Below are 26,591 nucleotides of genomic sequence, written 5' to 3'. Positions count from 1 at the left end.
AAAAGCATTTTAAGGAGCTCACAGTGGCATTTTTAGAATGAAAAAGTAAAAGTAGCTTAGAGGGAACTTAACTTAAAACACATCACAAAACCTACATATAAATGCCATTGCTTTACTAATTGAACAGAAAATATTAATCAAACCCAGGAACTGCACATGTGAGAGGGAGCTGAGACAAATATTTTGTAACTTGCTGCAATCCTTCCCGTATTGTCTTAGAATCACTCTCTTCACAAAAAAAAAAAAAAAAAAGGCACATGAAATCTATAAACTGAAAGTAAGTAATGCTGTTTAAAGTGTCCCATTAGTTAATTCTGATATAAATTTAAACTACTATTGATTCAAAAGTTCACCCCAGAGGATGTATTTTAAGTAACATTTCATTTTTGCAATTTGTGCTGCCTGGAAAAATCAAACCTCATGAAATCAAAAGTAAATAAAAAGTATACTAACAACCTTAATTTCCTATAATCCTTCCAGACTGCATTCTCATCTTGTAGGTCAAGTAACTTTCTAGTGGTTTTGAGTTAGAACAAAAAAGAATGTAAGACCTTACTGTTATATTAGCCATTGTCTGGGAGCCAAGGTCTTTCTGAGCTCTGCTCACAGGTGTGAGGCAGTTGGGAAGTGGGGCATGGATGGGGCAGAGCTTGACTGACATTCAGGCTGATCAGTAAGAACATTGCATGCCATTAGCATCACGCTTCATATTTAACGAGAGCTGGGTTTTCCCACTTAGGGAGAGACGGGAGACAGAAACGTGTTTGAGTTCTGTGTCATTTCAGGGGAGTTCCATTTGGGAGTTCTTTTAGTTCAGCCTTTTACCATCCTGACGTTTTGCAGGGGCTTCTGGGCCTGTGTGCTTTTTCCTCTCTGTCTCCAGCACTGGCTGTTTGGGACACAATGGTGCGGCTTTCTGGGACTGGCTGATTAGCACAGATGGAGTTCACAAGGAATTGCACTGAGCACCTTTTCTTTTCTTTTCTTTTCTTTTCTTTTCTTTTCTTTTCTTTTCTTTTCTTTTCTTTTCTTTTCTTTTCTTTTCTTTTCTTTTCTTTTCTTTTCTTTTCTTTTCTTCTTTTCTTTTCTTTTCTTTTCTTTTCTTTTCCCTTCCCTTCCCTTCCCTTCCCTTCCCTTCCCTTCCCTTCCCTTCCCTTCCCTTCCCTTCCCTTCCCTTCCCTTCCCTTCCCTTCCCTTCCCTTCCCTTCCCTTCCCTTCCCTTCCCTTCCCTTCCCTTCCCTTCCCTTCCCTTCCCTTCCCTTCCCTTCCCTTCCCTTCCCTTCCCTTCCCTTCCCTCCCCTCCCCTCCCCTTCCCTCCCCTTCCCTTCCCTTCCCTTCCCTTCCCTTCCCTTCCCTTCCCTTCCCTTCCCTTCCCTTCCCTTCCCTTCCCTTCCCTTCCCTTCCCTTCCCTTCCCTTCCCTTCCCTTCCCTTCCCTTCCCTTCCCTTCCCTTCCCTTTCCTTTCCTTTCCTTTTCCATTCCATTTCACATTTTATATATATATATAATCACAGAAACACAGAACAGTTTGGGTTGGAAGGGACCTTCAAAGGTCATCTAGTCCAGCCCCCCTACAATGAGCAGGGACATCTTCAACTAGATCAGGTTGCTCAGAGACCCATCCAGCCTGGCCTGGAATGTTTCCAGGAATGGAGCATCTACCACCTCTCTGGGCAATCTGGGCCAGTGTTTCACCACCATCATTGTAAAAAATTTCTTCTTCACGTCCAGCCTGAATCTCCCCTCTTTTTAATTTAAAACCATTACCCCTTGTCCTATCACAAAAGACCATACTAAACAGTCTGTCCCCATCTTCCTTATAGGCCCCTTTTAATTACTGAAAGGCCACAATCAGATCTCCCCAGAGCTTTCTCTTCTCCAGGCTGAACAACCCCAACTCTCTCAGCCTGTACTCACAGGAGAGCTGTTCCAGCCCTCTGATCATTTTTGTGGCCTCCTCTGGCCCCTCTCCAACAGGTCCATGTCTTTTCTGTGCTGAGGGCTCCAGAGCTGGATGCAGGACTCCAGGTGGGGTCTCACCAGAGCAGAGCAGAGGGGCAGAATCACCTCCCTTAACCTGCTGGCCATGCTCCTTTTGACGCAGCCCAAGATACAATTGGCCTTCTGGGCTGCAAGCGCACATTGATGGCTCATGTCTGATCTTTGATCCACCAGTAACCCCAAGTCCTTCTCTGCAGGGCCGCTCTCAATCTCTTCATCCCCCAGCTTGTATTGATACTGGGGGTTGTAGTAGTATATAATATTGTTATTTTATTAAACTGCGTTTATCTCAGTTCCCAAGTTTCTCCCTTCCCTTTTGATTCTCTCCCCTATTGAGTGGGACAGGGCGGGGGAGGGGGAGCACAGGGAGTGAGTGAGCAGCTATCATGGCTATGATTGCTTGCTTGGGTTAAACTGCGACAGTTCCGTATATTCTGGGAAACATTCTGAGTAGCAAATTCATCATTGCTGTGAACCACTGCAACCTCACAAAAGCCATTTACAACAGATAATGAGCAATATTCATGGACTTGTTTCTGATTTCCAAAGTATGCCACTGTGGATAAGCAAAGACATGAAAAAAAAAATCAGGTCAAGAAAAGATTCTCAAAATGAGCAGAGGACTACTCACATGTGCAGGATAATGCCATACACAGGGTGACATACCCTGCTCAACTGAAACAAAATGCTGAGCATCTTGTAGGAAGAGACTCGCAGATCACACCTTCAAAACAGTGATAAAGCTGACTTTTTAAGCTCAAGATTTTTCACAGAATAAAAACAGAAAACAAAACAAAACAACATGATGGAAAAACCTCATCGTGTTTGACTGCTTTGAAGGGTTATTTTTAAAGGAATGATCAACAGTTAAAAGCATTTGCAAAATTCCTCTTTCTGATTCCAAGTATCAAGGACTCTAAAAAAACTAAAGCAAGTATCATGTTGCAGCTGACAACTGCAATCTGCATTGTAGCCTTACAGCACTCAATTGACACCTCCATGTGTCAAGCTAGAAAAGCAGGAAAACGCCTTCTTGATTACATGTAGATACACAGAAGCTGCCAAATTCAGACTTGGCTAACTTCACAATATTGTCCATGCTCATGCACCAACAAAAATTTTGTTCCTTATTACAAGATTTCTTAAATTTTGTTATTGTTGAGCGGAGGGGTTAATTATTCTTCTTGTTATAACTGGTAAATTTGCATTAATTGCTGTGACAACACTGATGCAATTCCATCAGTGTATGCATGTGTAGGGGCACGTGTGTTGTTACATACTCACAGTTGCATAAAAGGAAGCCTTCTACCCTTGATTAACTTTCAAGGAAAAATATCATCTAGAATTTATTCCTGCTGGGATCCAAAAGTCTTGAAAGTGTATTCAAGCTAAAATGAAAGACTGGGTACATTCACGCATTACATTGTACAGTAACGAAACCCTTTTGGGAAAAATGTAATTAAGTGAATAAATCTTACACTAGACATGGAGTTAACCTATAACCCTCTTGCATTAGTGAATCTATGCATTCTACAAATTCATCAAAATTGGAAAGCTTTATTAATGGTTGAAAAAGATACATTCCACAATATATTGCCACAGCCTCTGTGTTTCCCTGCAGCATCACACTACAATAGGCTAACTGTTGTGAAAGTGATCTCTTCTCAAATACAAACCAGACGGGATTTGAGCAGTAAGATCTGATTAGAGATTTAGAGATGCACCAAAGCTGTCCTCCACAGCCCTGGACTCACATTACAGCAGGATCAAGTCAGATTTCATACCCCCAAAGCGGGAGAACAGAATTCAAGACACTTACTTTACAAAAGTTTTCCAGGCAAAATCTACTGCCTTTTCTGCTCTCTGTACTTTTTAACTCTACCTATCATGATTTCAGCACTATTTCTGGAGATCTGTCACACCTCTGATACTTTGATATTAGCTTTGGTAACATCTAATATCATGAGGAGCAGAATGAAAAGTGCAAACTGTATTTGATGAATATTTATTCGGAGTTCTAAAGACATTCATGATATGTACGCCTGTGTCCTTTGTACATTGCTTTCTGCAAACATCCCAGAAGATGTACAGTAAGTATGAATAATTACAGAATGTTCTAGGAAAGTAAATACTGAACTTGCAATTGTACACTAGAAATCTGATTCTAAGGGCTATATTCTAAAGGCTGCAGGCAGAAGCTTAACACACACCCTGTGTCTCAAGAAAGGGTTCAAATTTTGAATTGCAAGATCTCAAAATGAATTGGTGGCGAGCATTTTGACCGATAAGGATGTCAGCAGAAATTATTTGGTGAATAAAAAGGCACACCGGAAAACAGTCTATTTATATGGGCACTTTCCAGAATAAGAGATGTGGAATTCCTAACACAGAATAAATAGTTACATTACTTGCCCAGCTCACTGTCACCAGCTCACTAGGAATTTGTCCAAAAATGGACACCAAAAGGAAACTTTTCTACAGAAGTCATATTTAAAAGACAACTAAATTCCAGAGGGATGTGTGAACATCTATTGCACTGCAGTACATATTTTTAGCTATTGCAATTTCAGATTTCATGAAGCATTTCTTCAATGTGACAGGCCACAAGGAGAAAAGTGCTCTGGTGCATCATTTCATACTTTTTTATCATCTGTCTAGACCATCTGGCTGCCACTCCACACTGCGCACCCCTAAAACAAAGGCAGATGCATGAATTGTCAAGAGATGCTATCAAAGTAAGTTACCTATGAGTATTAGCAGAAGGAGACAGAAACAGTAAGTGGTCCACTATAAAAAGCAGAAGGGCTCTTTCTAAATGTACTTTGCTTGTGAATCAAAAACAAGTAAATGTGACGGGTACGAGATAGTTTATACTGTCGCTGCTTATTCACATTATAGATTTATTGGGCTCTTTTTCATTATGCATGATTCTTAAACAAGTTTTTGAAAAGGGCAAGAATTGCATGTACATTTTCAAAGTTACAATTTAATTCTTATGTCATCCTGCTTTTTGAAACTCTGATATTCCCTTGCCTAACAATATTTTCATAGCAATATAAAAATAAAGCTATTGTGACAGTCTGTTGCACAAAACATCCAAGAAAGCAAATACCTTTACTTAGCCCAAACTATTAGGCAAAACCTTGCTCTGTTGATATTGGGCAGCTGTCAATCATGCTTTCACTCAAGATATGTAGACATTGTCCACTAAGCCAGTGCTCATCACAGTATGTTTGATATTGAATGTATTGCTTCATGTTTGTGTGGCTCAGAGTAGCCTTGGCCATTTCTGGGTGCCCAACTCTTGCAGCTCATTAGAGAGTTGCTACCAGGCTGACCAGCAAAGGGTGAGAACCAGGAATCACCATTCAGCTATTCACGCACCTGTCTCACAATATTGTTTAGACCACTGCCCCTTAAGAAAGATTGCTGAGACTCCAGTACATTCTGATTTGGTTCCTATAGTTGGAGGCAGGAACCTAAGAGCCCCTACACTGCGTCCGAAGTATTTCTCTTCTAAAATAATCTAGCAGTATTTCTGTTCATCTTTTCATTCCCATTAGCCAAAACTAAACCAGTTACCTTTACAACAAAATAGCTCCTTCCCAGCATACACCAGAAGCAGTGGGATTTACTTAGCAGGCATCCGCATTCCAGGGTGTTGCGCTTCCTAGGGAGCTCCTGAGGCTAAAGTGGTGTTTCTACAGAGTAGTACGAGTTGTGCTATTTCTGTACGCTACTGAGACCTCTCCTCTAAACCATTTGCTCCCACTGAAACAACTACCACCATTTTTAGTATATTCACTGTACATTTTGCTTAGAGGTCCACTTACATCGAAGTGTCATTGAAGTGTAGTAATTCAGACACAAGAGCTTAACAAAAGAATATGAAAAATATAAAGCTCTGTTTATACTTATTGCTAAGGTACTGCTTCAAATTTATGTAGTGATGCTCCATCACTGATATCCCACCTTTGTACCACATAAAGAGCTTCAAATAGCTCTCTGAACACCTCTCTGAAAGCAGAACACCCACAATGCTCAATTATATAGCAGGTTCTGCTGCAGCAGCATGTCAGCATTTCATCTGACAGATGTTGGACAGGTTCTCCAATTCTTTGCATACAGCTACCGATTGATTTGTTTCTTTTCTTGAAAGAGGCAGGTTACTGCTGCTTCTGCTGTTGTCTTCCCCTCCTCCCACCCATTTGGCAGCTACTACAGAAAACTCCTGTAGCAAGAGCTATCACTTCAAATCCTGTCTATTTTTCACTGGAAGCAGCAGATGTACCCATAACACTTCACTAAAGTTAGTAAGGACGTGTTGACATGACATATCTGCACTACAAGATCACTGCAGATTTATTGGGTGCTTAAGCCTCAGTTAAGGAGAGTATTTAAGCATGTCTTTAACCCGTGATGCTCACCCATTGTTTTCAATTTGTCTACAATTACATACATACCTAAGAATCTTCTTGAACTGAGATATTACACAGTGAGCTTCTGACATTCATTCTCGTTCTTCCTCAACCCCCACAAATAATTCAAATGTCTTAAATGTCATAAAAATTGTATAAGTTATTCAATATTTCTTTATTCAATGTTGACCCATGCTGATTATTTTTGTTTAACCACAGGTCAAGCAGCAAAATGAAAGCAGGCTGTCACTGCTCTGGTTGCCAGCAGGTTGGCAGTGAAGGGAGAGACAGTGAGCAAAGTTGTTGTGATTTTGGCATAGTCCTTCCTCCCTTCCTTCCTCCCTTCTTCTCTCCCTCCCTCCCTTCCTTCCTTTTTTACTTGTTCTTTCTTTCCACGAATGTCCTGTTGTGGAGGTCTCTAAGAAACACTTACAGGTAGAATGATTCTAGATAAGAAAAGTTACTTTGCTTATAATATGCCTTCAATTTGTAGTGCAGATGTCTTTTAAGATTTCTGTGCCTATGGATTCCTTCAAAATAATGGCATGTACCGACTTCTAAAACTGATATTACCTTATCTATAATACACTATTAATAATATAAATAATTTAATTAATATTACTTTTATATTATTGCCCTTTTTAGTGCAAGTTTCTTGAAAACTGTTTGCATTGCCTTCAGGCTTCATCTAACATATGACTGCAAGATTAACAGATAAGGACTTAGCTTAAAAAAAAAAACAAAAAAAACACTCCAAAAAGCATCTCACAAAATCTCAGTCACACTTATCACAAATTAGTAGTACAGACGTACAGTTGGTCATTGTTGTTTAATTAGTTTAGTTCTTTGAACATACAAGAAGCTCTGCTCACCTGCAGGATCCCACTGTGAGAGACACTCTGGGCACAGTACAAACCAAATTCCCCAAAGAATGCTGAGATGGCTCTGATCTCTCTCTGATTCCCAAGAAATGTTGAGTATGCTGCAGGATCAACAGGGTTTACAGAAGAGTCTTGAAAAACGCTTTACAACTAGGCAGATTGTACAAAGCAAAATCAAACAGAAATCTAGATACGTGTGTATGCATGCACACAGACAAAAGATACTTTAAGCAAGGGAGAAACACATATAAATAAAAATAAAATTACTCCAGAATATTTGAAAAGCTTTAGAAGATCCGAATAGCTATTCAAAGTAACAGAGCTTATAGGTGCTCCCTAGACAAAGTTAATTTACCAACGATTTAAGAGCAAGAAAAAACTTACACTCTTGTGATATCTACTTTATTCAGCACTTAAGAATTCATACGGACACATGGAGATCACTTGCAGCTTTATTGTCCTTATTGTTCTCACGAGGATTCAGCTTATCGTTATTCTTAGATACTGCTCAGCAACATTAGGAAGAAAAAAAATATATCTGCCACAAAGTTGCATTCCTTTATGATCAACAGAGGTACTATTATTTCACTCTGAATGAGAAACCAGAGGTTTGCTTTTAAGTCATGATATTTAGGTGCTAAAAATGTTTATTTATTTTGTACAATAACTCAATAAGCATTTTTACCTAATACATATTGAATAATGAACAAACAAGCACTTCAACAACTTAGGTGGTTTTTATGCCCTTGGTCTCTCTTTTCCTCTTGTGCTTTGGCATAATATTTGGTAACTGATGCTCAAAAATCCAGATCAGAAAAAACACAAGCACTAGAATGTACTTGCACAAGGCATGACTGTTTCTCTCTGTCCAGAAGGGCAAAGTTTCTAATATAACACATCTTCCTCAGCATGCTCTCCTCTGCCTTTGGTGTGGCTCCCTTGTCCCACTTCCCATGATTCCAAATTCTACTGCAAATAACAGTTTCTTCCTTTGGCACTTTGACCAACTCTTTGCTCCCGAGTAGCTCCCTCCCATCTCGACTGAACCAAAATGGGTATTTTCTTCTCAAGGCTCATTGTAGTCTTCTTACTGAACGTTCTCATCCACTGCCAAGGTTTTGACTCTTGACTCTGTGCCACAAACCTCAGCACTTTCTCATGCATTTTCAAATGGTCCTGTTTCTGCTCTAAAAAAAGCTTGTATCAAACATCCATTAGTGGAATATCCACGTGTGGATATTTGATTACAAGTTCCCCTTGTTGTGTTCCCCCCTCACCTCGCCACTTCCCAGAATAAATACTCTTCCACAAGTGGGACACTGGCACTGTTACTTTTCATGTTGATATCTCTTATCTACTGCGTCTACTATGCTCCCTTAAATATTTGTGCCCACCCATGGTCCCTGTTCTTAAACCTAGATAATATTTTTTTCAGGAAAGAGACTACCTTCCCCAGACACTACCTAAAACACCAAGCATTACAGTATGCATCAGGTATTTTATGCACTAACAGAACACAAATAAAGAGATGTATAGTAAGCATTTGTACTCAAAATGTTTGAAGGCAATTCAAATGCACATACACCATGAAGATTTTGGATGCCTGATACAGTAGCACCTGTAAAATTCAGGCTCAAGCAACACACCTCTAGGACCTACTGGTGTTGACAGTAGCTTAACAGAATTAAATGTTTTTGTAATCAATAACTGATTATATTTCAAACTGATTTTACTTTAACTCATAATTTTGTTGAAGTAATTCACCCAAGAAATCACAGAGGATGTGTGAAAATTCAGATCTTCTCTCTTCAAATTACTAGATAAAGCCCGCTTCTGTCAGTAGCAGAACCTTCAGTGTTTCATGATCAGCATGACGCTAAAGAGGTACTTATTAGTACCAACAAAAGAAAATAAAGCCGTTTTATGTGAAAGCTACCTGGAGACCTATAATATTTTTTAAACAATGAAGCTTAGCTACCTCATCTACTCCTGGCTCTCAATATCAGAAAGCAAGAGAGTATACTAATTGGTACAGCCAGAGACTATGAAGATAAATAATTAGAAAGCAGTTCAACATTAATAAAACAGGTGTAACTGACCAAAAACCAGACAGTCAAACACAAAAGGAAAAGGTTCAACAAAGAAGCTTCATTTTGAGATTACAGCATGGTAGTTTCAAGTGATGTATTATTTTCTTTGGAAGTAACAAAGTGTAGTGCTAAAATAAGACATCCACAGGGAAAAAGAAGCTTGCTAATGATAAATTATTGTAATACAAAACCAGCCAGATTAAAATAATACTCCATTAAAAGATACTTTTTTTCCTGATAAGACAAAAATGCCATCACAAGAAACATTCTGCAATACACAAAAACCCATCTCTTCCAAGAAGCTTCTGAAACACTAAGCTATTATTTCTAGATACCAAATGTAATTAAAGTACAACCACTTTAAGTGCAGTCGAAGCTGGTTTAATCAATAATGCATCAACCCCATGCTCAAAATAGCATGTCACTGTCACCAGGGATTAGCAGGTATCGCATCTGGGGAAGAAAGTTAGCACAGAACACTTACAATTCACCAAATATATGATGGACCAAACTTCACAGCCTCTACACGTTCCTGGGTCTGGCATGTCTCGAAGGAGATTAACTGAGCACTTTGTCACTGAGTGAGGTCAAGGTAATTCTGCAAATGTAAGTAGGTAACCAGCCCCTAGCACTGGGGGCTTGGTTAGCTCTATAAAGTTTTAGTAATCAAGTAACATTGCTTTTCAGGTAAAGATTTAAATCTACAAAAGGGAATATGAGCTAGTAGGACACCTCAGCAGCCAAGAAGGCAAGCGGTGTCCCGGCCTGGATCACCAGAAGCACAGCCCATCATCCACCTCTACCAAGTGATCATCAGACCACCTCAGGAGTACTGCAGTTTTGAGCCCCCAGCACAGAAAGGACAATTATCAAATGCAGTTAGTTCAGGGGAGAGGTCATCAAGAAGACAGAGCCAGTCTCTTCACAGTGGTGCAGCAGGAAGATGTGGGACAAAAGATACCAAATGAAATGAGAGGATCCAACAGCACAGAAGAAAAAGCTTTTTCACCACGAGGACAGTAAAGTAATGAAATGGGCTGTTGAGAGAGATTGTGCAGTCTGGAGTTCTTGGAGGTATTCAGAGGGGTATGGCTTTCAAGAACTGGATAAAGTCCTGAGCAATCTGGTCTTACAGCTGACCCAGCTTCAAGCAGGAGGTTGGACCAGAGGCCTCCTGAGATCCCTTTGGACCACAAGTAAGCCTGTGATCTCATGATTCTAATAAAAAGTCAGTATAAGGTTTCTTCATTTCCACCTTTCTCTTTCTCCTCAGTCCAGGTCCCATTCTTTTCACCACGTCCATTCTTTTCACCACATATCAAAGTCTTTCTCAAGATATCCTTCAGTTGAGGTTCTCTACATTTAAAGCATAAGGGATGACTGATGTCTTTGGCAGTTTTCTTTTGCACTTTATGGAGACAAGAAAGCAAGAAGTAGGGTTTTCCTTTTTGCAAGTGTGAAAACTGGTTTGATATATGCCATATGTTAAACAAAAAAAAAATGGTTAAGTCTTAAATAATTAAGAAACTAAAGTCTGTCTATTAACTCCAACTGGATGTGCCGCTGGGTTTTTTTTTTGTTGGTTGTTTTTTGTGTTGTTGTTGTTTTATTTCTTTTTTAAAAGCTGACTAAAAGTGCAAGTATGCAAGACAATTTCAATATTTAGAAGAAGACTGGTCAGATTCTTGACATCCATTCACACATATGCCTGTTCAATGATATGAAGAAAGCTCAATAATGCAGAGCAGGAGAACAGATAATTTTACTCACTATTCATACTAGCAAGGAGAATAATAAATTGTATTCATGTAGGGGGGGAAGTACTTGTAGACAAAGAACTGCTGTTAAGAGCAGCAGTAAAACATGTGCCTAGTTTTAAATGTGGGTTTGTGTTCCACTGAAGCAGAGGCTTGAGATTTTAACTGATGCTTATGCATTATCCTAGACAGCAACAGATAAAAAGAATTATCTTCTGGAGTTGACACCATTTACCAGAAGGGAACTTTAAACGGGCTAACAGCAGCTTGTCAAAATCTGTCCATATCTGGGTGGGTCTCTCTGGCATTTATCACCTACAGGAGATGCCTACAGGAGAGAAGGAAAGGCAGCAAAAAGGTCAGTGGATCTAGTCTTCCACTGGTGCCTTCCAAAACAAAGCATTTAAAATCCTAATTCTGTCCACCTCCTTCCTTTCTGATGGCTTCAGCACTGTCTGCCAAGTACAAAATCCAAAGAAAAGGGTTTGGAACAAAGTTTTATATGGCTTGAGGTTTGTGTGTGTGTGTGTGTGTGTGTGTGTGTGTGTGTTCATCTTTCTTTGTCAGTCAGTCCTTCAGAGGAAATAGTTGTTTTGAACTAATAAAACAATGAAGAAAATCTGGTACCAATGCATATTTTGCGTAATAGCTTTTTAATGTCTTTTATGTCAGTTTCCCAGATTTCATTGTATTACCTTTGTGAATGAGTATTAGGTTTATGCTTGTAAAACTTTGAATCCAGATATAAAAATCGTGGTAATTTTGCATGTATGAGATGAGGAGTTCTGGTAGCAAATAAATTTTTAAATACAGACCATTAGAGATTTGCAGAAGCCAGAAGAGCTTGTCACTTTATGCGGTTTGTGGACTGACTAAAAGCTCCTATCCTAATCAGTCTCTGATATACAATTTTTATGGTTTTTGACCATTTCCCAATGAAAAAAATGGATGTATTTACTGCATTTCGACTAGCTTTTTGTGAAACAGCTTATCAGTAGGCATGATTGACCGAACCAGCTTGTTGCCACTTAAACAAACTGAGAATGCACTTGGCTGATTTTAACTCCTAATACCATTCAAAAACTTCCTGGCTAAGTATACTTTTGCAAACGTAGAAAACCTACATGCAGACTTCTAAAGACATTCAGTTGCAGTTTTATTGCACTGATGGCTTACTGATTTACACATTTTACACATACAAAAACAGCAAAAACACTCTGTATCTGCATGTAGGAGAGAATCCTACAAAAATATTGTAGGTTCTTTTAATATAACTAAGAGAGATACAGCCAAGAAAATAACAAGCTATAATTAAGGAAAACATCATAAGAGATGGCATATGAAATGTTTTTGAAAAAATGTCTAAAGCAAACACCACATATTGTTAATCTCTAAGTCATCTCCAGCTTATAGCTCAAACAGTTGTACAATCAGTATGACAAATCACTTTGATCAAGGAATCTGCTTTTTATTTACGGGGTTCAACTAATGAAGAGTTTATAAGCGTTTAAACATGTCAGTTTTCAGACTCATAACTTTTATCTAAGTGCAGGATCACAATAGATGGAAATGATGTGGATCCAGTCCTGAGATACAGCAAGTCAAACACAATTTGTTGGATATAATCCCCCTGAAAGCAGGAACTGACATCAGCTAAGGATGAGGCTTTGGTTTGCATGGGTAAGCATAAGGCAGAGGGATTCTGTAAGCAGCCTCGTTATGAGGATAATTTATGAAACAACCTCATTAACACAGGGTAAGCTGTGCCTTCTCAGCTTCGAGAAAGTTTGACTCATGAAGACAGTTTAGCTGTACACATTTCTACATTTTTATTATATTATTTCTCTTTTCATTAACTCAAAGTAATTTTCTACACTTACAGAGACAACTCGACACTACAATAAAGGTGAAACCACTAAAGTCCTCCCTCAATTTTACCTTGAGATGGAGTGGGATAAACCACCAAATATTTCTCCCAGGGCTTTGGGAGCTGGACTTGCTGGGAGTTTCAGGAACAGAGGTTCTCACACAAATGTTCAGCACAGAGAAGCAACATCTCCTTCTTTAGCAACTTTGGCTGTATAGCGGGTATCACAGGAGTGTGCTCGTTTAAAAAGTTGTTAACGCAAACGAAAGCTTATGTTAACAACAACCTGTTTTGGACAGTAACATAGTAAAAGTTTTAAATTAGGAAGTTCTCTTCTGCTTTCTTCCGTTGTAGCTCACCTATAATCAGCACCCCTACTTACCCATGTTTAACTAATTGGTAGTCCTATTCAGAAATGTCAGCAAGAAATATGATTACTTGAAAGGAAGCACATTTATATAACACTAAATCAACAGCTAATTAATGTAGCAAATCACCACCACATTTTCATTATAATAATGTAATCATTCTAAGTGTATTGGTTATGCAACAGTCAATTTTATTACACAGATATATCTCTGTTTTGATTATGTTGTCGAAACGTGGTTGGCTGTTTCATGTATCAGAATATTCAACAGCCTAATATCATGTTCTTCCACTTGTTCAGGTTATGATATGCATTTGGTTGAGCTTTAAGATGTGCCCCTGGAATTATCATAAGCATTAGCCGATAAAGGAAGGGAACAAGACATATTGATGGAAGACAGAGTAATGCAGTACCACAGCATGCTCATGCATAATACAGACATCCATTTATTTCCCTCAAGTAATAATAAAGATCCTAAGCTTTGCTATTGTGCCTATAGAGCAAATTTTAGCACATGTGAATGTAGCCAAAAGGGTCTTGCAAAACTTCCACAGCAACCAAACAGGTCAAACCATTCAGAATCCTGGAGATGACTATGATGTACAGGCAATCTGGTCCTAAAGAACAAGCTATGGACTTGCCTCCCTACGGTACTGAGCAGCACTGACACCCACTGTACTGCCCGGTAAGCCTTTCCTACTTGACCAGAACATCAGGACTACCTAAACTTAATGTTAAAACATCTCCATTCGTCCAATTTGATCAAAACTGTAGGCATCTACCCACTACCCACTTCCTATTCAGAGGGATATACCATTCCCCTGCTACTCAGAATGGGTATTATCCACAACAAAGAATAGCACCCACACTGCCAAGCAAGCAAGAAAATATTTTTTCACATTTTTAGCTTGCCCAGGCTCCCACAGCAATGCAACCATGGGAGGAAATGTTCCTACTGAGCACAAAGGTACTTTTCACATCTCAGTGCTACTTCCATTTCTTTGCTGCTCTCTGGAACTCTAGCCCTAGAAGCACCAATAAGGTGACCGGGAGTTAAACAGATTAGAAAAGGCCTTACTAAGACATGGTCTTAGAACACTGGAGTAAAATATAACTAAATCAGTCATTATGATTCAAGCACTTGACCAGGACACATTTTCTCCTCAAAGTCTGTTTACTAGCTACTTCTGACTTTTCTCATCAGAAGCTTTTTGCAAGTAATTGCTGCATACTCTATGTGAACAAATTTGTGTCAATGGCAAAAAACTTCTCTTCACAATTTTATAAACTCTTTGACTGTTCTTTACTCATGGTATTAAGTTCAGTCACCTAAGCCACCACAGTGGCTCTAAACTTCTAAAAAAGAAAAATACCAGCTAGCTAAGGAAAAAAATGATCAGGGTCTACAACCTTGTCTGTGAATATATTGCTGTGTTTCCATGAGGTGACTACCATTTGTACAAAAAGAAGAACCCAGAACATATCCCCTGTTGGCAAATGCCTACACATTAAACACTTGGTAGAAATACAAGTAGGTAGGTTCATTTCTGATGGAGCATTGTCCGGGGCTTTCAAGATTTCTTTGATTCTTGCCAGAGAGCCTAAGGGCCTAGAAGCCATGGTGTGGTGAGAGCCTCAGAACCTGGTTTCAAGAGTTGAAATCCACATTCAAGATGCTGAAATAAAAGGCATAAGTTTGTTTTGTTTTGTTTTGTTTTTTTTCAAGTGCTTAATTCATTTTCTTGCATATACAACTCCAAAACATTCTGCTTTTGAAGAACTCAGTCACCCAGCGTCAGATTCATGACAGGCAGAATTTCTAGCGCCAGTGAAATAAGAACCAAGGGCAAGAACAAAGATGCAAAGTAAAGGCAGAAACACTATAGAATCGTCATCAACACCCTTTCTGTGGTGCTGCCTTTCTTTCTGGCCAACAAGATTTCCTAAGCTATTGGGAAGTAATTCTCCCTAATATTGCCCCATGGTTTTCATGTTTCTGTCTGAATGAAATTTTCTTTTGGGCAAGCAGAAACAGTCAATTCAACTCATAACAACCACTAAAAAGACAGCAAAAAGAGACTGTATGGGAAAAAGAGAAAAATACAAGAAAAAAATGCTCATTGCTTGCCGTGATTGTGATTAAATGACACATTATCACACACTGGATTGAGTAGACCCAGGATATTCAGCACAGACTGAGAGGTCAATATCTGTCCAAACTCATTTTAATTTGACATGAGATATCATAGTTCAGTGTGATTGAATTGTCAGGTACCTAACATTATTACAGAGACCTTGTAGTCGTACCTGCCACAGAAGCTGTTCCAGTGAAAGAAGCTCACTTCAAAATCCCCTACCAGCTACCCTGTCATGTACCAAGGACTTCGGAGATGCAAGTGTCAGGGCTCTTTGAAATCAATTCACTTATTTAACTACGAGTGATATCACTTAACACAAAATGTTCCTGAGCCATCCAGGTCACTGGATACTGGAAAAGTATGCAAGGAAAACATCACAAAATGATTCTCTTACTCTTCCCTAGGTGTCTGCTATTGATACTGAGCTAATGCTTTATGCTAAAGTCTTGCTCTGGGACTCAGATGAACAAATTTTGGTCAAATGATGCAACTTCCATTTCCTATGCACCTTTGAAGAAAAACACATGCTGTCTCTGCTTGCCCCCAAATATACCTAGAAACTACTCAATTATCAGTGTCATACTCTCTATCTGACAAGTAGAGAGTAGAATGTATCTCCTTAATGTTCACAGTAGCAAAGCTCCCATATCCAAACCTGTGGCTGTAATATGAATCACTGCCACCTTCTCTGGTTTTAAGCAGCCCAGCCACATTTTAAGTCATAAATAAATACAAAATTACAGTGTAAAGTGGGCCCAATCTGAAAGGTTTGGTCTCAGTTGTATGTCACTAAGATGGGAATATTCAGACAAACCTTTTTTATCTATTGTACATGTATTATCTACCAAAATGTAGGTCTTGCCTCAATAATCCTCAGTTTTTGTGGAGACATTTCCAATACGTATCTTAACACGACAACTCAACATTTGTAAGATATATTATATTTTATACTGCTACAAGATTACCATTACTATAAATAAACTATTTTCTCCTATCAGGGTGCTCTCAGCTCTGAGGAGACACTTTGAAACACAAAAAAAAAAAAATGGGACCCATACGGTTTAGCATCTTCAGGAACAACCTGGAGAATGGGATGTAATGCACCCTCAGCAAAGCTCATGAATGGTATCATAGCAGGGAGAGTTGCTGACATGTCAGAGGGCAGAGCTGCCATTCAAAGGGACCTTGACAGGCTGAGGAAGCAGGCTGACAAACCACGCGCAGCTCAGAGACAAATAAGTTCTGCTCCTTAGATGGAATAACACAGTATATCAGCACAGACAGAGAACCAACCCACTGGGCAGTAGCTCTGCAGAAAGACCTGGTCCTGGTAGACAAGTCGAATATGAGCAACCGGTGCACTTGTGTGGAAATGAATGCCAACCACATACCAGGGTTTACTATTAATAGTAGATCCAGCGATTATTCCTATTGCCCAGCAATTAAGAAGCATCTGGAAGACTGTGCCCCGTTTTGCATCTTCAGCATAAGAGATGTCAGCAAACAGGAGCAAGTTCAGCAGTGGCCCACTAAAATGGCCAGGAGACTGAAGCATACACCCTGTGAAGAGAGGCTGAAGTATGGTGTTTGCTTGAACTGGAGAAGAGTAAGCTTCAGGGGACCTCAATACTGTTTTCAGTTATCAAAGAAAGGGTATTTATAGATAAAAAAGAGCCAGACTCTTCCCAGACATACACAGTGAAAGGATAAGAGGCAACAGTCACAACTGCAGCAAGAAAAATTCTGATCGAACAGAAATAACAAAGTCTTTCCCATGAGCACAGTCAATCACCGCAACAGGTTTTCCACAGAGGCTGTGTAATGTTCATTCTTGGAGATACTCAAAACTTGCCTGGACACTGGGCACAGCCCTGAGCAACCTAACCTAGCTTTGAAGCTAGTCCTGTTTTGAGACTCAATAGACTCCAGAGGTCCCTTCCAACATGAATTATGGTATAACTCTGTATTTCAAAAGTGAAACTATACAAAAATCATTATAAAAATGTTGTAAAGAGTCAGGAGAAAACCAAAGAGATATTTGAGAAGAACCAAGTTACAAAACTGATGGGACTACAGCAACAGAATTCCTGCCAACCAACAACTTCTAACTGGAAGACAACTCAGAGGACTCAAGTGCCAAAGGAATGGTTGAGGCTTACCGAAAACCAGCTCCTGTTACTCTAAGGGCTTTAAAAGTCAACAGGGTCAGTTTAAAATTGATCCATTGTCATTTGATAGGCAATGAGGGAAAGGGCCACTGGGTGGATGTAATGTGATCACAGCTGTTCAGTCCCATGAGCAGCGTGAGGCTGCATTCTGCAATAGCTGGAAGCAGCAGGCAGCCTCCTGCTGGAAGCCCTACTAAGAGAAAATTGCCTCTGTTGATCCTCATGCTGCTCTTGAATTTGATGGGAATTTTTAATGCATAAGTGACTGCAGGATCATAGCCTACATTAAAACAGCATAAGTATAATATTAAGTTCAGAAGCATATGGATCCCAGTGGTTTCTAACCAACAGGAGCTCTGTGTCAAAGGGCAAATTTGGCTCCCAGCTTACTGTTGCATTACCTAGTTGCTGTTATAAAAATGAGGAAACAAGGAAAAAAAAAAAAAGAAAAAGACATATGCACTTGTGGATATATGTCTGACTCAGTGATGACCTTTTCTTCTGATAAATTGCTGATTTCTCAGATATTGGAAACAATGTATTTATCACATGAAAACTGACGGATGTGTCGGCAACATCCTTTTAAAAAACTTCTGTGCCAGCCAAATGTCAAAATCTGTTATTTCATGTTGAATGGATTCATTCAATTGTCTTGCAAGTCAGTGCACAGCCCAACCTGAGGAAGCCTGTGCAACAGAGCCTGAGAACAAGCACATAACTCGTTAAGTACCAAAGTTACATTAAATACCTAACTATCCTGCACAACACAAACATGTAGAAGAATTTCTAGCGAATTATCTATTACTATTATCCTACTTTAGTGAGCGTTCTAGGGAGTACAGCAGTTTGCTGCTGCTTTTCTTGTTTGAGCAATAGAAAGGAGAAAACCATCAGTGTTGGTCCGTGCAACACTGCATTTCAAGGGCGTTCAACTAAACACACAGTATTAGGCTGTGCTGGAGCTTCCCTTGATGTATCTGGTCATCTGATTAGTGGGAAGATTTCCTCTCTTCCTATATGGAAATTTGAAATTAGCTATCTGTTTTCTTACGTCCTGTTTCAATATCAAAGAAGGTGACAGCTCCTGTCACACTTCTTTAGACATATTGTTCTGGCATTGGGATCACAGGGAAAAAGAAAAGGAGAAATTTTGCTGTTCATTAGATTTATTTTGCCCTTTTGGTATCTGTTCCATCACTATCCTTCAGGGAAAACATCTGTTACCTCACCAAGAGTTCCCCTTCCTTCTTTAGATCCTGTTTCCCCCTGGAATATCCTTCATTCTACTGCACTGGCATTTTAGATGTCCTCTGTTCTCTCTCTCCTTTCAATAGCTTTTAGCCTACACTGGCTTCTTTTCCACTTTTATTCTAAAGAAATATGAAATAAAGAGCAGTGAACTGTCTTCTTAGGGACAAGATCTACATTTTTTTTTCTAATCAGCAGAAGGATTTCTGTCAACATCTAGAGATTTTATGCAAGGTATCCATGTACATACATTGTATGTAAGTTGTACTTTTTTTGTTTGCAAGAGGAGCTCAGTCAGCCCTTTACCTAGGCACATATTTACACACACTTTGCTATATTTTTGACCCAAGCTTAAAACCTCCTCCACCTATAATCACAAAAGTTGGAATAATGGACCAAGCCGTAAAATTGTCTTCTTTAAACTCAAAATATAAGGAAGATACACCTGTGAACAAGTACCTTGAATAACCAAGAATTTGAGACAGTGATTTTTACTGTTACGATGGATTTTAATTCTAAGCTACAGCTATATAAAGTCCTTCAAAGTTATTAAAAGTTGTTCTTCCCAATAAAAAATATTAATAAATTGTCTTAATTATATTTTGCGAACAGCACTGATAGCTATCCTAGTAAAATCTAGAGGCTCAGTCATCTTGCTTCAATGCTGTAAGGTTTTTATATTGTGTAATCGATTTGACTTGCTTGTAGATAATTAAATACTAGCAAGTGACGAAATCTGGACAAGATGTATTGATTTCAATTGGATAAAAACTCAGACATGTTCTCTGTGATTGTTCAATATCTAAAAACCTCTCAGAACACCACCAATGTCTTGCAGCTTGAAAATTATTGTAAATGTTAAGATGAGGTCAAGGAGGATATCCGTATAAATCCTTCGCTCTTTGGAAAACAACTGTACTCTTACAAATAGTTCCAAGGCAACATCTAACTATTAAATCAGTAAGAACTATGGCACTGACTTCTGTCCAAATGCCAGTTTCGAAAATCACTGAAGCTGATGGCACTGACACAAGGTGGCTTTTATTAACCCCCAAATTAATAAAAGCTCTAAATTGCTATTTGGATCGTCATGAAAAGTGAGCAAAGTGTCTTGATGTTCGCTGCAGGTGTGGAAAAACAATTGTTTCTAACTGAAAACACCACTTGTAACTCTGAACTCTTATTCCCACCTCTGTAAAAAAAATGGAGAACTTTCCAACGTCTAATACTCCTATCACCAGCAATTAAGACTTCAGTGTTACATGAAGATGGAGATGTAGCTGTTCCTTACAGTAACAGATTGATGCATTGCTGTAAATAAATAAATAAACAACTGTACGTACAAATAAAATGTAATCTCATGACATGGACACGTTTTAAAGTTAGCTCTTCAAATTTCAAAGGTATTTTACCTCTATTACTTAGGCAATGAATTAAATGTATACTAGTTGTGACTGAATATGAACTTCAAAATCACTGTTCTCAAATACAGTAGAACTAAAAATTATTTTGAGGAAATGGAAGTCCTATGCCATTGAGAGCTGACATGTCTACACAGTGTTTGAAAGATGTTTTTAATTCCAGTTAAAATAAAAAGAGTCCTCCCTGGGTGTCAAAAGACACTGACTGCTTGCAGGTCCTGATGCAATTGGAAAAAATAGATTTTCACATGTAATTTGGACATGACATAAGGTGCAAACTAGAAAACCTACCTCATATAAATAGACCTGATTAGAAAACATATATATTTTAATGAATATGGGTCACCTTCATTTGCAAAGCTGACAGCTTTTGATTTTTTGTCTTTTTGCCCAAAGCCACTAAAATTCAAGTTGGACTGAAATTCAAATATGAAGTATTCCCATTTCCCAGCCAATATCTTCCTTCTATCTTGAATGATTCCATTTTACTACCCAGAGAGACACTTCCAGCAGTTTGTCAGAAATAGAAAAAGAGAAAATCTTACCGCTCATAGCTGGTTAAGAGGGAAAATATTTTCAGAGAATACAATGTGATCTGTCATCTTCCACATGGAGAGAGCCATGGTGTTCTTGGGGTCTTAAATAATGGTTTCAGGGTGTCACTTGGAGATGGTATTTTCCTACTTATTTATTTCTTCTCTATTAAAAAACAAGTCAGGTCAAGCCTCAAGTCTCACAGAAGCACATTGTGTTAGAGAAGAGAAAGTTGTGATGATCTCCAAGGCATTAAGAAAAACAACTTGTCAGTTGCCACAGAATGCCACAGGGCTTTCAGTGGTCGCATTTTTTTTTCTCCTGTCAACAGCCATTTGCAGATAGGCTTACTAAATCCAGAAGCCGTCCATAACTTTCAGAAGAGATTAATCTTTCAGCAACAGATACAGAGCATCTTTCCCGGTGAAAAAAATTCTTTGTTGATGGCCATATAAAGACAACATGAATTCATTTCAGAGGACTGGCTTTCAGCATTGTAGTATATTTCTATATACAAGCCTTTCTGTAATTCTAGGAAAAAAACTAAGAAAAAAAAATTATAATAAAATACATCTTCTCTTGTCAAAGGGGAAAAGAACATACATGACTTAAGTAGGTGATCTGAGACTTTGACCTGTTCAGTAAACTTACAAACAAGCTTTGCACATTCCACTGTTTCATCTGGCACATATTTGTACTGGTCTGGGTCGAGGCACCCTAACTTAAACTATTTTCTTGCTCCATATCCATTTTTATTGATTTCAGTGGGAACTATTAGTGGAAGCAAACAGTACAAAACACGTGTCAGTGTCTCTAAGGTGGCTCCTCATCTTAGAAAACATTATTTTGCAAATATGCGTGTTCCATGGGACTATCTTCACTTCTTCTAATAGAAGTTTTAATATATTTCGGTCCATATCACAGTTCCTTTGCATCTCAGATACCATCTCATATCCTGTAAACTCAACTTTCTTTGTGACTATTTAAGTGCCTACATTGAAAACAATCAAACAAAAATGTAGACTATACTTTTTTACATGCATCCTTTATTTCTGGGATATCCACAAGCCATTTTTTCTCAACTGGCTGAAGAATCTCTTCTGATTAAAATCCCCCCCTGTTTATATATACTAGCAGTAGAAGTGCAGCATGTGTCAGTTATTTTTATGGATCTCAAACCTTTTTGAGTCACTCATTCCAAATCACAGATCTTTGTTTTGTAGAAGGGAAATCTGTTCTTCATGTCTGTGTGCAGAGCCTTGAAAACATGAATAAAGACATGAAAACACTGCACAGTGCTAAGTCAAATGCCTATCAAAAGACTACTATGTCAAGAGCTGTTTCTACCAATCAAACTCAGGTAATTGTCTTAAGCAAAAAAGGTCTGTTTTCTGTGAAATCGTTTTGATTTGCATTAATAAAGTTGCTATCCGTTATTACTTTACCAAGTGAATGTTTCAGATGTATGTCAGTAACTGGTATAAAGTTACTTGAGTCTCACAGGAGAATGAATATCTTTGAACTGTCCAAAGTTTGGGCATTGTAAATGACACATTTGGAGTCCCCCAACAAGCTACATAAATGTCAGAATGGAACTGAACATATTTTCCTCTTCAATAAGTTATTAGGTTCACTTTTTCTTTTTGTCTATCCAAGCCATCTGTGTGTTGGAGAAATTAGTTCCAAATGTGTGCAATTTCAAATCCATCATTTTTCACAATGTGTGCAATCAGACTTGAATTATTTAGAAATTATCAATGCAAGCTGCCTCACTTAACCCTTTGAAGGGAAAGAACATGGAAGGAGAAAGACTTTTATCCAGACAGTTGAGTAAGTAACTGAAATCAAGGTACAAGAGGTCACGGTGACAAAGCCCTGACCTTATCTCATTGCCAGGAACAAAGTGACCAGGTCACAGAGACAATGGAAATTAGCTAACAAAGAACCCATTGATACTTGCCAGTGTGGCTGTCAATTATTAACTTGTATTGCTGGTCATAACCCTAGGTTTTCATACACACTGACTGTGTATCCTCCTGTCCTACATAACGGGGTAAAAAAAAAACAAAAAGTACAAAAAAAGAGCTATTCCAGACTGATCTTTTTCCTGTCTTAGCAGCTATTAAAAAGATGTAATGCATTTCAATGGCACAAGTAACAAGACTGATCCTCCCAGTCAGCATCACTATAAACCAGCAAACTCCTTAGAGCCAATGAAATTATACATATACAAGAAAGTGGCCACATATCCCCATCTCTTATTTTTTTTTACTTTGCATATCTTGTCCATACTCAAAGGCACACAGTTTTAAATATAGCTATGTAAAAGGTTGAATTAAAATAAAGCCTGTACGTGCTTTTCTAATGTTTGCTATCTTAAAGAAGAAAGTGAGCAGAGCGAGGTTTGAGAGTTAAAACACTGGTTGGGAATTCAGGAAATGATGGTTTGTTTCAGTGAGCCTCCTGGAAGCCTCATTCATCACCTCTGTGCTTCAGAATAGATTGCAGAAGGGTCATCATGATGGCAAAAGCATTACTGGTTGTGAACACCCCTTTTCCCCAGACTTCAGAAGAACAAACAATAGAAACATCAATACAAACAGAGCTGAAACCCCAACTGCGTGCATGATGCTTTGCAATGATATAGCACACTGTCAAATGATGGAGAGTGCAATTTTGAGTACTGACAAGGCCCTAGGTCTTGTTAACTGCACTTGTGCATAGACCTTACAGAATTTTAGCAGCGTTTATTTCACAGTAAGACATCAAAGTAGTATGTGCTGCTTGTAGAAACGTCAAATATTCAGAATAAGAATAAGAATAAGGAAATGTCAATCTGTAACCTTGGTGTTACACTGTCCAAAGATGAAAGATACACTCCTTATATAATATTGATCATGATAAAGTTTGGCTGGACATATTTTCAAAATTAAATCTTGTGTTTGGTTATTTTTGTGTTTGTGGTTTTGTTTGCTTGGCTATTTTTGTTTTGGTTTGCTTGTTTGTTTTGTTTTGTTGGTTTGTTTAGTTTTTCTAAAATACTTTGTTCCAATATTATTTTCCACTAAAGTATCTTAAAATGATGAAAAGTATCATCTTATTAAGCCTCAGAACACCTCTGTAACTCAGCAAGATAATATCTTCACATTTTACACAGGGGGAAACAGGTTCCAAGAAGCCAAAACAGACACCCAGCTTCACATAATTCGGTGTATTAGGAAGAATTCTAATTTTTGCAATTGTAATTTTTGAATTCTAATTTTTTGCAATCTACAAATAGCTCTCTAAATTCTAATGCAACCTTGCTAATCAGCATCTCACAGAAGATATTTTGAGGTTACAGACATGGAGATCTACAAACTGCATAGTTTTAAGATATATTATCAATAACAATAATAATCAATGGAGTATCTTGTGCAACATTTAAGGGACAATTTAACATAAAAATCTCAAGAAATAAAGTATTAAAGACAGTGACATAGCAAGGTACAAAAGCAAAGCTGCTTCAATATGGAAAACTCACTTAAGAATATAACAAGACAGCATTTTAACCATGCAACATGATGTTTATTCAGGTTTTAAGATTTTAACCTAACAGAATTAAATTTCAGCAACTCAGTGAAGTGTACACTTGCTGAATTAAAATACGCTGAATTTCATTTGCACTGCTGTGTTGAGTATATTACCAATGGTACCACATTTCTGGTTTGTGTCTTAACTTCAGACATATCCTAAACCTGAATTTTGAACAGTCTAGCTGGTACATAAGCATCAATACTGCTGGACTGCACTCTGCTATTACCACATTTTACCACCAGAACACCTCAGACAGGAGTATGCTAACAAGACTATAGCCAACATATTCCCCTCCCTCTTCAGTACTTATTATTCACTGAAGTACATTCCTGCATTTCCATGTTTTAAGATGTATTAAATGTACTAATGGTGCATCTGGCACATTAGTAGCTGTCCCATGGTTGAGTTTCACTCTGAGCGTGAACAGCAAAGTATACACGAGGGAGGCTTGTATTTACATGCACAAACATGATAATTAGGAAGAATACTGGACAAGGGTGTAGTTCCTTCCAAAATTTCCTGTTCTGCATTTCACCACTGCAGCTGGGGCTCCTTCACACCCACTTCCCTTTAATAAGCGTTCTTAGGTGAGAAATATGTTCCCTCTATAAATAAATATCCTTCCCAGACTTCTGAAAACATAAAATTTACCCTCATTTTAAAATAGACCCAAGCACAGGGTAAAAAAAAAACAAAATATCCAATACGTATATCAATTTCTTTGCTTCTGATAGGACAACTGTCCTTTACAAATGAAAGATTCACCTGAAGCTTTCCCTGTTTTATCAACACTGGCTGAGCTGCAGCCCTAAAAATCCATGTTGGGAGCCCTGGTACAGATGAGGTTATCTTTCCTCCTTCTCACACCTGCTTGCTCAAACTGAAGTGAGGAAGGCATTTGTGAAACTAAGAAGTGAGAAGGCAGAACTCTTGTTTTAATTTTGAACACTAAAGTCCAGCTTACACTGTTGAGAGCTGGGGCAGAAGTTTTGCCATTTCATGGTTTGCACAGCTCTGGGTAACTGCAAAACAACAGCCCTTAGCCTCATCTCACACCACCATTAAAAACTCTCTAGCATATTCTCTCCCTAAGGGAAGAACATTTTAATGTATCCTAAACTCTCTCCACAACTCTGACATGTGGAAAGCTTCACAGCTATACTGAACCGCGTATAAAAATCACTATATATCTGATTGTCTTACAAGTTTTTCATAATATGCACTCAATAAATAGTTTTATTTCTCCAATGATTTTGAGTTGTTCCGAAAAGTTGTAAATTCAGACGAAGCAAAAGAACAGGCTGTGAAACGCACAGATACACTGCGATCACCACCTGTTCTACCCTAAAGGGGCTGCAGCACCAACGAAAACAATTCACGGGCTTCTGTAAATAAGAGTTCTTCTCATTTTCACACATTCAGCAGAGAGATGGATGGTAACGTCATATATTCCTAACTAGCTACTTAAAACATCAGCTCTGCACTGAGAGTTATATTGTCTTTTATTAATCTCTTATTTCACAGCCTCTGCAAAAGTAAGCTTTATGTAGGTTTGTGATGTGGAACAAAACTCAAGTTTTACATCTTTCTTGTTGTGCCTACTTTTTTTGTGAAAATAATCTCTTTTTTAAGGTTGGACTTAAAATTAAATAATGTGCCAATCTCTTAATTTGTGAAGGACAGAGTAGGCACTACATATTGTCTCCAGTCACATGTACCGTAGTTGTTGATATTACCCATACCAGAGTTGTTTATACTTATCATGGGAAACTTACTGCTCCAGAGTTGGAATCATAAAAAAATACAGTGACAAAGAACAGCACTGTTTTATCCCACTCCTTCCTCGGGAAGAAACACTGACCCTAAACCTACCAACTTCTTGCAGTTTTCCTTGACTGCAATGACTGTTTTTGACCCTCGACTGGCAGTAAAGGTGCTTGGGCTGACAGCTTCCCACAAACACAGGTGGCTTCTCACTGAAGACTCCATGACATTTTCCAGCTTTTCTCAGATGCAGACTGTTTCACAGAAGTCACTGCTCCACTCAAGTTTCTGCAACATGGTAATAAGACTGTTTCTGCCACTTTTAGAATTAGAGTAGTAATAACAGCTGCCAATATCAATCT

At 38.5% G+C, this 26,591-nt stretch overlaps 1 protein-coding gene across 3 annotated transcripts in view; it reads right to left on the bottom strand.

Annotated features, from left to right (window-relative positions):
- The window catches only part of MOCOS (molybdenum cofactor sulfurase), a 229,557-nt gene that overhangs the window by 153,680 nt on the left and 49,286 nt on the right, over positions 1–26,591 (bottom strand). The window contains exon 3 of one of the 3 annotated variants that reach the window (XM_071804384.1): positions 7,291–7,400. The exons of the other annotated variants lie outside the window; for them this stretch is intronic. Within the exon in view, the coding sequence (XP_071660485.1) occupies positions 7,291–7,400 (110 nt within the window). The remainder of the gene's footprint in view (positions 1–7,290; positions 7,401–26,591) is intronic. 3 annotated transcript variants of the gene reach the window in all.

Source organism: Patagioenas fasciata, chromosome 2 (assembly GCF_037038585.1).
Source record: "Patagioenas fasciata isolate bPatFas1 chromosome 2, bPatFas1.hap1, whole genome shotgun sequence".
Classification (NCBI taxonomy): Eukaryota; Metazoa; Chordata; class Aves; order Columbiformes; family Columbidae; genus Patagioenas; species Patagioenas fasciata.
Note: the sequence above shows the minus strand (reverse complement) of the source record. Positions and strands in the feature narration are given on the sequence as shown.